At 51.3% G+C, this 15,382-nt stretch overlaps 1 protein-coding gene across 2 annotated transcripts; it reads left to right on the top strand.

Annotated features, from left to right (window-relative positions):
- The first annotated feature begins 70 nt into the window (after positions 1–70).
- On the top strand, positions 71–14,647 carry LOC121188080 (TBC1 domain family member 9B). 2 transcript variants are annotated; one of them, XM_041047643.1, is made up of 23 exons: positions 71–334; positions 1,517–1,627; positions 1,720–1,838; positions 1,923–2,154; positions 2,372–2,630; positions 2,929–3,136; positions 3,585–3,782; positions 4,049–4,195; positions 4,416–4,566; positions 4,716–4,930; positions 5,191–5,308; positions 5,451–5,653; positions 6,084–6,166; positions 6,260–6,389; positions 6,646–6,744; positions 6,842–6,910; positions 7,212–7,452; positions 7,647–7,712; positions 7,822–7,890; positions 8,234–8,287; positions 12,608–12,652; positions 12,888–12,985; positions 13,058–14,647. In XM_041047643.1, exons 1-23 carry the CDS (start codon positions 217–219, stop codon positions 13,676–13,678), a joined length of 3,654 nt encoding a protein of 1,217 aa, XP_040903577.1. In that variant the 5' UTR covers positions 71–216; the 3' UTR covers positions 13,679–14,647. The 2 variants fall into 2 exon arrangements, with proteins under 2 accessions (XP_040903577.1, XP_040903580.1); XM_041047646.1 differs by lacking the exon at positions 8,234–8,287.
- Positions 14,648–15,382: the final 735 nt, after the last annotated feature.

The raw sequence follows: 15,382 nt of genomic DNA, 5'->3' as shown, positions 1-15,382 counted from the left end.
GTTTGTGACGTCATGACGCAGCGCGCTCGGGGTGCGTGTCCTGAGTCGTCAGACCCGGAAGTGATGTGCAGTCATCTGACCGAGTGAAAACAACATCAGCTTCTTGTTTTTCAGAGTCGCCGTTTTGTCCCGGTGTTTCCCAGCGGGGGGGGGGGCGCAGTATCTCCCGGACTTTCCCGGCGGGGGGGGGGGGCAGTGTACCAGGCGCAGGGTGAGATGTGGATCCAGCCGGAGGAGGTGTTGCTGGCCGGGGCTTTGTGGGTCTCTGAGCGGGCCAACCCGTTCTTCATCCTGCAGAGGAGGAGGGGGCACGGCCGCGGAGGTGGACTCTCCGGTGAGTACGGCTCCGCAGTGTCTTGGTCCGGTTCTGGTTTGTAGGATTCACAGCAGTACACCAAGGACACGAGGGGGTCTGGGCCGGGGAGGCGGGGGGGGGGGGGGCAGCTCCAGTTCAGAGACCTTAAACCGTTTTAGTTTGAGAAGACGGTCCAAACTCCAGGTCCTGAGGCGCCTCCCTGAGCCGTTACACACGGTCTTCATCAGTGGGTGGAGTCCGCTCGGTTGTCATGGAGACGGATCCGTGGAAATATTAGACATATTTATTCATTGTTCATGAACTGATCCGAGGCCTGGTTTGTAAAGTAAGCCGTCAGATACACGTGCTGCAGCACAGGTACACAGTCAGGTACAGGTACACAGGTACGAGTCCCTCCATCTTCAGTAAACATTCTCAGTTACTTTCCACTGATTCACCAATGAAACCAAACCGTCAGGACGACGTTAAAGTCTCAGACTCTGCTGAAGGACCCTGAACACAGCACACATACTTTCCTGCTGCTCCTGGTTCAGCCCCTGACGCTCGGCTCTGAGCTGTGACCTTTGACCCTTGTTCAGGTTGAACAGTCGTTTGTACAAACCTGTGCAAAGAGTCTGACCCGGTGAAGCTAAAACCAGGAAACCAAACAACAACACCGCTCTGTGTTGTTGTTTGTTGTTGTTTACTTGCTGTTTGCAGCAGTTTACAGCTTTTAGGTGCATTGCTGCCACCTTCTGGTCGTAGTAACACATTTCTTACTATGACGCGCCGATAAAAACGAGAGTCGCTTAAATGATTCGGTTTTTTATCATTTAGTGATCAGATGTTTCACCGGCTGCTACAGCAACACGATAACCTGCTGAAGGTGATCAGACGGTGATCCAGCTGTGATCCGCTGCAGCCACAGCTGTGACAGTGAACTCGGATCATGATGATTCATCAGACTCCCTTGGAAACCAGGAAACCACCCAGTGATGTCATCAGCAGTCAGCTGACAGGAAGTCAGCTGTGACCCCCACTGTCTCCTAGCAACATCAGCTGTTAGTCGTAGTTTAGATGAATCACTGAGCCGATGAGGACTCTGGTGGTCCACCCCCCCCCCCCACCCAGGGTTAAGGCTCAGTGAAATGTGAAGGTGGAGGGGAACCAGCCCGTGTGAACTGTCTGTCTCTACCTGTTTACCTGTCTACCTGTGTGCAGGTCTCCTGGTTGGGACTCTGGATGTGGTTCTGGACTCAAGTGCCAGAGTGGCTCCATACAGGATCCTGCTACAGACTGCAGACTCTCAGGTCTACTGGAACATCGCCTGTGGTGAGTCAGCTGGACCGGACCGGACTGGACCGGACTGGACCTGATCAGTGGAACTGGCTGAATGGTAGTTGAACCTGAGCTGTGTCTTGCAGGCTCGTCCAGGAAGGAGATCACAGAGCACTGGGATTGGCTGGAGTCCAACCTGCTGCAGACCATCTCCATTTTTGATAACGATGAAGACGTCACCACCTTTGTCAAAGGAAAGATCTCTGTATGTCACTTCCTGTTTTTCCTCCTCCCCCTGTTTTTTCTCTCCCTCTGTGTACCTGTCAGTGAACGATGTCACTTCCTGCAGGGTATCATCGCGGAGGAGAACCGGATGAAACAGGGCGACGAGCCGGAGGAGGACTGCGGGAAGTTTCGGGAGGCGGAGCTGAAGATGAGGAGGCTGTTCGGGATGCCTGACGAGGAGAAGCTGGTGAATTATTACTCCTGCAGCTACTGGAAGGGAAGAGTCCCACGGCAGGGCTGGCTTTACCTGTCAGTCAACCACCTGTGCTTCTACTCCTTCCTGCTGGGCAAGGAGGGTACGACGAGCCAATCACAGGCCAGAACCTGATTATTTCACTCACACAGTCTGAGCAACAGGAAACAGGAAACACTTTATTTTCTTGATTCTGTTTTAAAACAGTGAAATTTTAGTTAAACTGACACAGACACACACACAACCTGCCGCTGCCTCGTGTTTCATGTTTCATTCATATATTTTTGTTTGATCTCCACTTCCTGCCCCTCCTCCCTCAGTGACCTTGGTGGTGCCGTGGACGGACGTGACCCAGCTGGACAAAGACGCCACTCTGGTGTTTCCTGAGAGCGTTCGCGTCTGCACTCGTCACACCGAACATTTCTTCTCCATGTTCCTCAACATCAATGACACCTTCAAGCTGATGGAGCAGCTCGCCAACATCGCCATGCGTCAGCTGCTCGATAACGAAGCATTCGCCGCCGACCACTCGCTGCCCAAACCCTGCAAGACTCTGAAGAACGTGTCTGCACTGAAGAGGTCTGAGACACCAGAACAGAACCAGAACAGAACCTCTAACCCCCCCAACCAGAACCTGAAGGACTGATGGAAACCTGTGTGTGTCTGTGTGTGTGTCTGTGTGTGTGTGTCTGTGTGTGTGTGTCCTGACTCATGATGTCTCTCAGTGTAAACAGGAAGTCTTGTGTCCTTCTGTCTCAGCAGTTTTTTTCACCTGGACCATCGAACTAACTGAGACTGTCTCTCCTTCTGGTCTCTCTGTCGTTGACCTTTGACCTCGGGCCTGATCAGCTGTTTCCTGTCCGTGTCACTCCCGCAGGGATCTGGACGCCCGGGCGAAGAACGAGCGGTACCGAGCGATGTTCCGACTGATGCAGGACGAGCGTCTGGACGGACACACGGACTGCACGCTGTGGACGCCGTTCGCTAAGATGCACGTGGTCGGACAGCTGTTCATCTCCAACAACTACATCTGCTTTAACAGCAGAGAAGAAGACCTGTGTCAGCTGATCATCCCGCTGAGAGAGGTAAACACGCTCGGCTCCAGGTGAAGCTGCTGCCGGTGGAGCACGGCTCCGTGTGAACATCTGGCAGCAGCTGGAGGAAAGTTCACGCCACCTTCACATCAACGGTGAATTCGGGCAGAGGATCCTGAAGTCAGGCGCGACTCTGATGCTCAGTCGGGTTTTAAAGAAACTGCAGCGAGTGCAGATTGTACAGTGGGTAGTTCAGGGAACCTGGGGCAGGGCAGTGTTTCCACTGACACACACACACTTTTTCTCTCTCAGTCCTGGAACTCAAACCATTTTCTGATGCCCCAGAAATGTTTCATCAGAGTCGTGATTTTATATTTTACTAAACATTTTATTTATTTTGTTCATGACCTTGTGAAGAACCTGATCCTCTCAGACCCTGACGGACATCCTGTCCACCTGCGAAGACTGATGGGCGATTTTCTGCTGCTCTGCTCCTCAGGTGTCCATCGTGGAGAAGGCGGACAGCAGTAGCGTCCTGCCGTGTCCTGTCTCCATCAGCACCAAGAACAAAATGAATTTCCTGTTCGCCAACCTCAAAGACAGAGACTTCCTGGTTCAACGCATCTCCGACTTCCTTCAGCGAACACCTGACAGCTCGTGGGGCGATACCAGCCCGCTGTCTCTGATTGGTCACTCGGTACGACACTCACGGAGACGGTCAGATCTGCTGCAACCAAAATGCTTCATAGGAAACAGGAGGCAGATAGATTGTACATCAGACAGATTGGAAGTGATTTAATGTGTAGTTATACTGCCACCGTGTGGCTGAGCGGTGTAGCTGTCAGCTGAGTATCAGATCACATGATTGTTGGCTGCTCTCAGACGCCGTCACAGGATTGTGGTCGGAGAAGAATCGTCGCAGCAGCTCCTGTTTTATTATGATGTTTTTTGATTTGTCTTCAGGGATCCGCCAGCGTCCCCTCTTCCTCATCTGCAGGGTCTGAGTCCGTCCACAGGGGGCGTCATTACCACCCTGGTCTGCCCACAGCCAGCCAGGGTCTGCTGCAGCTCTACCACAGAGACGCTCCAGAGGACCTGGGACCCAAAGCCGTGAGTTCAAGTCCCAGCACCTTTAGATACTGGACTGGACGCAGCAGCAGGACTGTGAGGACAGAACCGTTAGAAAACAGCGTCTCATCATTGATCTGATGTGTTGACGAAGACGAAGCTAAAATATTTTAGTTCCTGAGTCAGACCATTGAAATAAATCTTCCTTTGTCTTCTTCTTCTTCCTCTCCTTCCCTCCTTCACCTCCTTCTCCCTTCTGAAGATGAAGGAGAAGATGAAGGAGGAGGCGTGGAACATCCATTTCTCAGAGTTCGGTCGAGGTGTCTGCATGTACCGAACATCCAGAACCAGAGAACTGGTCCTCAACGGGATCCCAGAGCGCCTGAGAGGAGAGCTGTGGCTGCTGTTCTCTGGTCAGTGTTCACATTTTCATTCACTCATTCACTCACCTGAGAGGAGAGCTGTGGCTGCTGTTCTCTGGTCAGTGTTCACCCTTTCATTCACTCATTCACTCACCTGAGAGGAGAGCTGTGACGGCTGCTGTGTCCACGTGTCTGTCCAGGAGCGCAGAATGAGATGGCGACCCACCCTGGTTACTATGGCGACCTGGTGGAGCAGGCCATGGGACTGTGTTCGTTGGCTACAGAGGAAATCGAGCGCGACCTCCATCGCTCGATGCCCGAACACAGAGCCTTCCAGAACGAGACGGGCATCGCCGCGCTGCGCCGCGTTCTCACCGCCTACGCCCACCGCAACCCGGGCATCGGGTACTGCCAGGTGAGTTAGAAAAACAAATAAAACACAATCAAAGTAAAACTAAATATTTATGTATATCACAAAGATAAAAACATAAATGTAACATAAAATAAACAAAACACTCGGAGCTGCTCAGTCAGCGGCCAACGGCTATAATACGCAGCAGGAAGGCCACGCCCCCGTGCCTTCATTTAAATACTGTTTTTTATATCTGAACCCCGCCCTGCCCCACCGACGCCCCGCCCCACCGACGCCCCGCCCCACCGACGCCCCGTCCCCAGGCCATGAACATTGTCACCTCCGTCCTGCTGCTGTACTGTACAGAGGAAGAAGCCTTCTGGCTGCTCGTGGCTCTGTGTGAGCGGATGCTGCCCGACTACTACAACACCAGGGTCGTAGGTCAGTGTGTGTGTGTGTGTTTGTGTGTGTGTCAGTGTGTGTCCCTGCACCTCCTTACCTACAGAGCTGACTGTGAGCAGAGGTGCTGATGTGCGGCCACAGGGGGCGCTGTGCTGGTCTGATGTGTTCTGTGTCCATGCAGGAGCTCTGGTGGATCAGGGGGTGTTTGAGGATCTGACCCGGGCCTTCCTCCCCCTGCTGTATGAACACATGCAGGAGCTGGGAGTCATCTCCACCATCAGCCTGTCCTGGTTCCTCACCCTCTTCCTGTCTGTGATGCCGTTTGACAGCGCCGTCCTATTGGTCGACTGCTTCTTCTACGAGGGCATCAAGGTCATCTTCCAGGTATCGACCCGCCGGTAACTGGACACGGACTGTGGACTGGTCACTGACCGACGGTTAACTGGGTTAACCAGCTGATGGCGACGGGTTCGAGCGCCCTCTCCTGGTTCACAGAGCAAACAGACAGGTCATTAGAGTTTGGAGGATTTACCTTCAAACAAATGTTGGAATTTCCAACAGGTGACGGGTGACTACCTGTCGTCTCATTGGTTAACTGCTTTTTCTGTGAGGTCATCGAGGTCGTCCTCCAGGTACAGACTGACAAACGTAGGAAGTGATTGAAATGAATAATAAAAATCAAACACCATACGAAGGCGTGAACACAGAGCGGCGTACACACTGTGACGGTGTGTTCATGGAACTACTTCCTGTCTCTACAGGTGTGTCAGGGAACAGCTCCACTACCTGTGGTTAACCTGCTTCCTTTCTGTAGGTGGCACTGGCTGTTCTCCATGACAACATGGACGCCCTGCTGTCCTGCAGCGATGAGGGAGAAGCAATGACCATCCTGGGCAGGTAGGGGGCAGACCAGAGTCGAGAGTAGGCGGAGAATAGAGGTATGAAATGCGTTGTAGTGCGAAGTGTCTGAGTAAATAAAACTGCGTGCAGGTACCTGGATAACGTTGTGAATAAACAGACGGTGGCTCCGCCCATCCCTCACCTGCACGCCTTGCTGACGAGCGGAGACGACCCTCCGCCCGAGATCGACATCTTCGACCTCATCAAGTCGTCCTATGAGGTCAGACTGGTCCGATGACACGTCATGATGTCAGTTAGTTATGAGTGTTGTGCCCCCTACAGGTGAACAACAGCTGGATTCAGGTGTTTTATAGATTATGTGTCAGCGTGATGTCATTTGCTTTTCCTGTTGCTGCTTCATCGGCGACTTCGACCTGTTTGATACGAAGCAGAGTGATGAGAAGCTAGAGACCTCACCTCCTCTGTCTAATTCCTGGCGTTTTTGTGGTGATGCCAGTTTCTTCTTCTCTGAGCAGAAGTTCGGCAGCCTGCGCTCCGACGTCATCGAGCAGATGAGGTTCAAACAGAGGTTAAAGGTCATCCAGTCACTGGAGGATACGGCCAAGAGGAGCGTGGTGGGTGATGTTAGCATTCTGCAGGCTAATGCTAACTTGCTAATGCAGATGCAGTGTTTACAGGTGTGTGTGTGTGTGTGTGTGTGTGTGCGCGCAGGTGAGGGCGATGATGACGGAGTCAGCCTTCAGTATTGAGGAGCTGGAGGAGCTTTACTGTCTCTTTAAGGTGAGAACAAACAGACCTGCCTTCATCAGGCCTCCTCCTCTTCTCCTCCTCTGTCCTCCTCCTCTTCTCCTCTTCTCCTCCTCTCCTCCGTTGACAGACAGGATGTTGCCTGTCAGGTCAAACTCAGGGCACAGACAGACACTGGGAGCTTTGCTCTGCAGCCAGTGGATCAGAACCTGTTTCCCCTGATTTCAGGTTGTTGTTGTTGTTGTTTTGGGGTTGGGGGGGGGGCACCAGATGTTCCTGTCAGCTGTTTGATCACAGTGTGACCCCCCCACTGCCCCCCCCCCCTCCCCCCCAGTCCAAACACATGACGAGCTGTTACTGGGGCTCCAGCAGCTCAGCGGCCGAGCGTCACGATCCCAGTCTGCCGTACCTGGAGCAGTACCGCATCGACCCGGCCCAGTTCACCCAGCTGTTCACGGCGCTCGCCCCCTGGATCTGTGGAGGCCACACCCCCACCCTGTCAGCCCGCCTCTTCAGGCTCCTGGACCAGAACCAGGACGGACTGGTCAACTTCAAAGAGTTTATCACTGGACTCAGTGAGTACACAACAACACACACACACACTGTACACAACACACACACTGTACACAACATACACACACACTGTACACAACACACACACACACACTGTACAGAACATACACACACAGGTAACATGATGGCTGAGGTAACTGAACGGTGTGGTTCTTTGTTGTATCACAGTTGTGATGTTCAGTGTGTGTGTCTGCAGGTGGGATGTATCACGGAGACATGACGGAGAAACTCAAACTGTTGTACAAGCTCCACCTTCCTCCAGGTAAGACGCCCACAGCTCACCTGGACCCCACCTCATTTTATAAACACTGGGTTTGTTGATTCTCTGACGTCTTCTTGTTTTTATTTATTTTTGTTTGTTTATGTTTCAGCTCTGTGTCCTGAGGAGGCGGAGTCTGCGCTGGAGGCTACGCACTTCTTCACTGACGATGAACCACAAGGTCAAAACTGAGTGTGTGTGTGTGTGTGTGTGTCTGTGTGTGTGTGTGTGTCTGTCTGTCTGTCTGTCTGTGTCTGTGTGTGTGTCTGTCTGTCTGTGTCTGTGTGTGTGTCTGTCTGTGTCTGTCTGTCTGTGTCTGTCTGTCTGTGTGTGTGTGTGTGTGTCAGTGATCTTTGTTTCCAGTTGTGAATCAGCTGCTGATCACATTGATTGATCGGTGCTGTCACAGCAGAGTTAATCACTGTGATTGATCAGGTTGATGACGTCGTCACTTTCTGAGTGTTTCCTCTTCTTCCGCTTCTTCTTCTTCTTCTCTCTCTTCTTCTTCATGTGCTTCCCTCCAGAACCTTCCTTCCTGTCTGACCTGGACATTCTGGGGCAGCAGGAAGTGACATCAGGTTTGTGTTTTGTGGTTGAAGGAAACCTGCAGCTCTGCTGTCAGATGTCATGCTCCTCTGGCTCGCCACAGTCGGTGATGTCACAGCAGGTGTCACCTGGGCTGTGGGTAAACTTTTCACTAACCCGCTCTAACCTGGTGAATCGGGTTACACCACTGGTGGTGTGTAAATCTGTCGCTAGGAGACAGAACCGTCCAATCGTGAGTAATCAGCCTCATAAACAGGAAGTCACGGGAAGCGACGCCCCGGACAGAGGCTGGATTCTCTCCTGCTCCCAGAGGCGTCACCTGGAGACGCCACAGCTCAGAGGGGGAGGGGGAGGACTTCACCTGAGCAGTGACAGAGGGAGGTGCTCAGGAGGAGCTGGGTGATGTCATCATGTTTGAGCATAAAGTGGTTCATGAGTTTACCTGGTACCAGAACACCTGAGGTGTCAGCACCTGTCAGCTGACCAACACCTGGTGCTGAGCTGCATCAGGTATCAGGGGAAGCAGGAGTCCTCTCAGGTGTGGAAGGTCCAGGTATCAGGAGGTCTCATTAACTCCACTGGTGTAATCATAACTAATATAATCGTAACACACCTGATCTCAGGTCAGTTTGCTCACAGGTAGAAACCTGGAAAGATCAGACGTGTTTCTGGTGCATGAGCTGGAGTTTAGGAGCTCCTGGACCTGGACCTCGTCCTACATCCAAGATGGCGGCGCGCACGCACGCAGCGGCTCAGGGCTCTCGGCGTTTGTTTGTTTTGTTCGTGTTTTTGTTGTGGTTACAACCACTTGAAGCGTTAGTTCAGTATGGTAGGGCTGAACTATTGTACATAGGAAGAAACTGCCAATTTTATGCATACCCTGAGCCGGATTTTATACTGCCAGAGATCCAGCGGACCACCACGGCTTTCGCCATCGCCCCCCCTCTGTGGCCTAGGAGACGGAGGAGGCACCGTAAACAAAAGAGGGGCAAGAGGAGCGGCGTGTGTGCTAGGCTACATGCTAAACCCCACCGTCCGGCTCTCCCCAGTCTCTTCCTCGCCAACGTAAGATCACTGGCCAACAAAATGGACGAGATTCGGCTGAGGATCGTCACGCGGAGGATGGACAGCTGTGTGGTCATCATCACTGAAACCTGGCTGGACGGCAGCACACCTAACGCCGCGGTCGAGCTAGCGGGACGCTCTTTGTTCCGAGCAGACAGGACTGCGGACTCGGCCAAATGCAGAGGCGGAGGGCTTGCACTTTACATCCACAACTCCTGGTGTACAGCCGCACACATCATCGGAACGCTCTGCACTCCTGATCTGGAATACCTGGCTGTGAAATGCAGACCATTCAAGACGGTGAGAGAGTTCTGCTCCATTCTGATCATAGCTGTGTATATTCCACCGCGGGCTAACGCTAAGCTAGCGCTAGAAGAGCTCTACTGTCTGATCAGCAGGCAGATGAACTCCAACCCAGAGGCAGCTGTGATTGTGGCTGGAGATTTCAATCATGTGGAACTGAAAACAGTGCTTCCAAAATTCCAGAAATTTATACACTTTCCCACCAGAGACAATAATATACTGGATCAGGTTTACTGCAACATCCCAGGAGCATACAAAGCTGCAGCAGCACCTCACCTGGGCATGTCGGATCACATCTCTGTGGAGCTAATCCCAGCATATAAACCTCTGATCTGCAGGACAAGACCAACCACCAAAACAGTTCAGGTATGGACTGAGGAGGCTGCCTCAGCACTACAAGACTGTTTTGAACTCACTGACTGGGGAGTGTTCAAAGATGGCTCGGACCTGGAGACCTATACATCATCCGTCCTGGACTATGTGCAATTCTGCACTGATGCTGTTCTGCCCACAAAGTCCATCAAGGTGTTTCCAAACCAGAAACCTTGGTGGGACAGCACAGTGAGGTCTCTGCTCAAAGCTAGGGATGTAGCCTACAGGTCAGGTGACAGGCTGGCCTACAGAAGGGCCCGGACAGAACTGAGGAAGGGCATCCAGCAGGCCAAACACAGGTACAGACAACGCATTGAGGAGCACTTCTCCAACAACAACCCACGGGAAATGTGGAGAGGCATCAGGACCATAACAGACTACAAGAACAGCAACCAGCAGATCAGCCACGATCCCGCTCTGCCTGACACCTTAAATACGTTCTTTGCACGCTTTGACACTCCTGGCAGCAGAGAGACTGTTCATCTCCCACAGCTAGAGGAGCAGTCCCAGCCTCTCGTCCTGCAGTATCACCAGGTGAGCTCCACCCTGAAGAGGATTAACACCAACAAAGCTGCAGGACCAGATAAGGTGTCAGGTCGGGTCCTGAAGCTGTGTGCACATCAGCTAGCTGGTGTTTTTCTGGACATTTTCAACTTGTCCCTGCAGTTAGCTTCAGTTCCTGCATGCCTTAAGTCCTCCATCATTGTGCCTGTGCCGAAAAAATCTGCCGTCACCAGCCTCAACGACTACCGCCCAGTCGCTCTGACACCGGTAATCATGAAGTGCTTTGAGAGGATCGTCTTAAGTCACATCAAAGACACCATCCCTGCTACTCTGGACAGACATCAGTTCGCCTACAGAGAGAACCGATCAACAGAGGATGCGGTCTCTCTAGCACTGCACACAGCCCTCACTCACCTGGAGCACCCCAACACCTACGTCAGGATGTTGTTCGTGGATTTCAGTTCAGCTTTCAACACTGTGATCCCGGACAAGCTGACTCTGAAACTTCACAACCTGGGACTGCCTGGCCTCTTGTGCTACTGGATCAGGGACTTTCTCACCAACAGGCCTCAAGTGGTGAGAATTGGCAACACCACATCATCCACACTGATCCTGAGCACAGGCACACCGCAGGGGTGTGTGCTCAGCCCAGCCCTTTTCACCCTGTTTACACACGACTGTACCGCCATTCATTCCACCAACACAGTCGTAAAGTTTGCAGACGACACCACCGTAGTGGGTCTCATATCGGACAATGATGAGACTCACTACAGAGAGGAGATCCAGCACCTGACAGGATGGTGTGCAGACAACAACCTTGTCCTGAACACCAGCAAGACCAAGGAGGTCATTGTGGACTTTAGGAGATCCAGGAGGATGGAACACACCCCTCTCCTCATTCATGGGGAGGAGGTGGAGCGGGTGGACAACATCAAGTTCCTGGGCATCCACATCACATCTGACCTCACTTGGTCCATGCACACCTCCCACCTGGTGAAGAAGGCTCAACAAAGGCTCTTCTTCCTCAGGAAGCTCAAAAGGTCTGGACTCTCCCCTCAGCTCCTGACAAACTTCTACAGAGCCACAATAGAGAGCATCCTCTGTTTGAGTGCAACAGTGTGGTACGGGAGCTGCACTGCACAAGACTGGAAGGACTTGGCCCGGGTGGTGAAAACAGCACAGGGGATCGTGGGGAGTCCTCTCCCACAACTGGACTCTATATACGACGGCCGGGTTCAAAGGAGGGCCAGTCGTATAGCTGCAGACCCCACCCACCCAGGTCACAAACTGTTTGTACCTCTCCCCTCTGGCAAGAGGTACAGGAACATCAGAACCCACACCAATAGGCTAAGACACAGCTTTTTCCCCAGAGCTGTGAAATCCATCACCCCATCTCCTCACACATCCACCCTCCACCAATCCAAAGGCTGATCACTAGACGCCTGCAAAAAGACACTCATGCTGCACTGCACTTTAGTCAGAAATAAGTCAGAAATAAGCTGTACTCTGACCCATATATCCATATTCATACCAGTCACTTTATATATTGTTGCACTGTTCACCATATTCTTTATCCCTATTTATTTTATATTTTATTCTATTTTATACTTATTTAGATAGATTTTAATATGCCTTTATGTTACTATTTGTGCCAAAGAGCTGCTGAACAAAATTTCATTGTGCCTTGCATAATGACAATAAAGATTCTTGATTCTTGATTCTTGATTCTACATGCACGACTCAGCTGAGGTGGTGTCCTGGGGGCAAACCCAGAACACGGTGGGGGGGGGGGGGGTGTTAAATCCCATCAGGCCCCTGGACCCCCAGGAGGAGCTGCAGGTTGTGGCTGAGGACAGGTGGAGTTTCCTCCATGACCCAGGCCTGAAAAAGAGAAAATTCACTTATAACAAGACAAGGCTCCAGGTGTGATACCTGTGCTGTGACATCACTGATGGGGGCGTGGCCAGAGGTGCAACACGCTGAAGATCAAAAAAGGAAACGTCTGATCAACACTGATTTTAATCTGATGAGTGAACGAGTGATTTTAGCAGCGTCTCGTTGTCTCGGGTGCTTTGACAGTGACGATGATGATTCTTCTCTGTGAACAGGTGAGGAGGCGAAGCACGGAGGAGGAGACAGCGAGGAGAAGAAAGGTAACTGCCCTGCTTCCTGCTGACTGGGTGGACAGGTGGCGTACCTGTCCTGCACAGGTGAAAGACTGAGAGGCAGCTTCAGTGTGGATCAGGTCCACAGTCCTGTGGTTTGTCCTGTGCTGCAGTGGATCAGCAGAGTGGACAGGGACATTGGACTGCAGTTGCTCTTTAACTGTTTAACTGTGGCACAGTTCCTGATTTCTGTCCTGTGACCTGAGACCTGTTGTTGTTGCAGAGGAGAAGCTGAAGGACTACAGGTACTACCTGAGGATGTGGGCCAAAGAGAAGGAGCCCAGGAGAGAGACCATCAAAGACCTGCCCCGGATGAACCAGGTGAGGAGCCGGTCAGGTGTTCGCTGAGGTGTAAGTGTCAGAGTGAGAGCTAACCTGTGTCCGTCTGTGCAGGAGCAGTTCATAGAGCTGTGTAAGACTCTGTACAACATGTTCAGCGAGGAGCCGCTGGAGCAGGAGCTGTATCACTCCATCGCCACCGTGGCCAGTCTGCTGCTGCGCATCGGGGAGGTCGGCAAGAAGTTCAACAACGGGACCAAGAAGAACGAGGCCGCTGCCATGCAGGCTCCGCCCCCTGCCCAGGCTCCGCCCTCAGATCCCCAGGGCGAGGAGGGGCCTGGTGAGGAGGGGTCAGGTGAGTCCCAGGTGTGCCGGGCTCTGGCTGATGCACAGCTGGAGACAGCGGTTGTGCAGACTCCAGACGAGGAAACGAAGGACGACACGTCGGTGTCATCATACTCGATGGTGAGCTCCGGCTCGCTGCAGTGTGAGGACATTGCCGACGACACCGTGCTGATTGGTGGCGAGCAGAGGCGGGGCAGCGTCCTGGATGTTGATTGGTCGATTACCTTTGAGCAGGTGCTGGCGTCACTGCTGACGGAGCCACCACTTGTTGACTACTTTGAGAGGAAGCCGGATATCCAGAGCAAGATGGCCGCCTGTAAAGCCCAGCGGGCCATCGAGCGTCAGATAAGCTCCGCCTCCGACCATGAACATACCCACCACTCTGTCTGACTCACCTTTACCTGTTCACCGGACTCACATCTGTCTGACAGCAGGTCCTTGATTTAAAATCAATTTGCTGGTTGATCAGGTGGTTTATGACGACATCGGCTCCTGATTGGCGTGTCCCTGATGATGTCACTGTCTTCAGCAGTAGACAGGCTCTGATTGGCCAGTCGGCTTAGCAGAGACGTCGTCATGATGTGACGTCACTGACCCTCCTCAGGAGGATTCTGGACTAAACCAAACCCCATTTCAAGACCAGACTGGTCCAGATTCAGGTTTTCCTCCCGGCGGCGCTGCAGTCACTGCCTCAGCTTACACTGGTTCCACATCAGTGCTGATAAAGTCTCTGCAGGATCAACCAGTCAGCTGAAAACGAGCGAAGGCCGATGGACGAGCGGGTGAAGCAGGGAAACAGAATTCTAACAAACCTTTTCTCACAATTTAAAAATCTGAATCTTTAACGTTAGAAACTTTGAACGCAGAGAAAAGTGGCGCCCCAACGATCCGAGCGTTCGGAGGGAAAAGCTCCGTTCAGGTTTATTTCACAGACAGAAACTGAACTGGGAGATTTTTTTTTGGTTTTAAGAAAATAAAATAAAAAATAAGAAAATAAAATAAAATAAAAAATAAAATAAAATAAAAAAATAAAATCAACTTGTTTAACATTGAGACGATTTTGTTTCTGTACAGTTCTCGTATATTAAACGTATATTAATGAAATCATGAGGTCGTATTACTGAATAAACTCGTCTGTGTCACCAGGTGAGCTCACACCTGTAGACTTTTATTTTGACATCACCGAAGCCTTGTTTATCTGCCTGTGTGATGACATCTCTGTTTACTTACTGTTGTATGATGATGTCTCAGTGTTTTTATCATTTTTTTTCTCTGACGTCTTCTCTGTATTCAGCCACCTCCTTTTAAATCCATCATATTGATCAGTTATTGATTCTAATAAAGGCTATAGGAAATCGCTTTCTTCTTCTGTGGTGTCTCTTCTTCGTCTTTTCGACGTCGTCTTTGCACGTCCAATTTTGGTCCCCTGAAGGTGCAGACTGTGACGCCAGAAGACGTCTTTTTTCCGACGTCTACCGAACGTCCAGTATTGACGTCCACAGGACCTCTGAATAAGGGCTAATTGTTGTCCAAATGTGGTCGTTGTGGACATTTTTTCTACGTCAAATTTAAACTCATGTTAGACATCGTTCTTATTCTGCTTCTAGACTCTGTGCACGGCTGTAGTCCCACTTCAGAAGGCGGCACACTGTTCCAATTCATTTTCCTATGGCTTCATTTGATTGTCTCAGCAGCAGGTGACAATTGGAAACGCACAAAGGTGAGATGCATTTCCAGTTTAAACCTGCTGCCGAACCAACGAAGCTACAGGAAAATGAACTGGTACAGGAAACGGGTCCTCCACCTTTTGGAAACACATGGGACTACAGTTATACACAGAGGTTTACAATAAATCACAATTCAACCCCGACTTATTTATTTCCATTTTTATTTTTGTCAATCACTGGCACAAACATGTCACTAATAAAGCTTTTCTGTTGAATTTCCTGCCAACTACCAGTAAAAACAAGGAACATGAATTTCATGGCTTGCATGTGGACATTGCTTCAGTGTTCATCAGTTGAAGCAAACATGCTTTACTTTTGATTGTCTGCCAAAACTAAATGAAAGTGATAGCCAATAACTACCAGTAAT

The sequence above is a fragment of the Toxotes jaculatrix genome, chromosome 10 (genome assembly GCF_017976425.1).
Source record: "Toxotes jaculatrix isolate fToxJac2 chromosome 10, fToxJac2.pri, whole genome shotgun sequence".
NCBI classification, from domain to species: Eukaryota; Metazoa; Chordata; class Actinopteri; family Toxotidae; genus Toxotes; species Toxotes jaculatrix.
The sequence above is the reverse complement of the archived record's forward strand: the minus strand, read 5'-3'. Positions and strand labels throughout refer to the sequence as shown.

Coding starts and splice junctions, on each gene's coding strand:
- LOC121188080 (XM_041047643.1), top strand. CDS start 217: ATGTGGATCCAGCCGGAGGAGGTGTTGCTGGCCGGGGCTTTGTGGGTC. Junction 4,931..5,190: donor CGGGCATCGGGTACTGCCAG/GTGAGTTAGAAA, acceptor CCCCGTCCCCAG/GCCATGAACATTGTCACCTC. Junction 5,654..6,083: donor GCATCAAGGTCATCTTCCAG/GTATCGACCCGC, acceptor TCCTTTCTGTAG/GTGGCACTGGCTGTTCTCCA.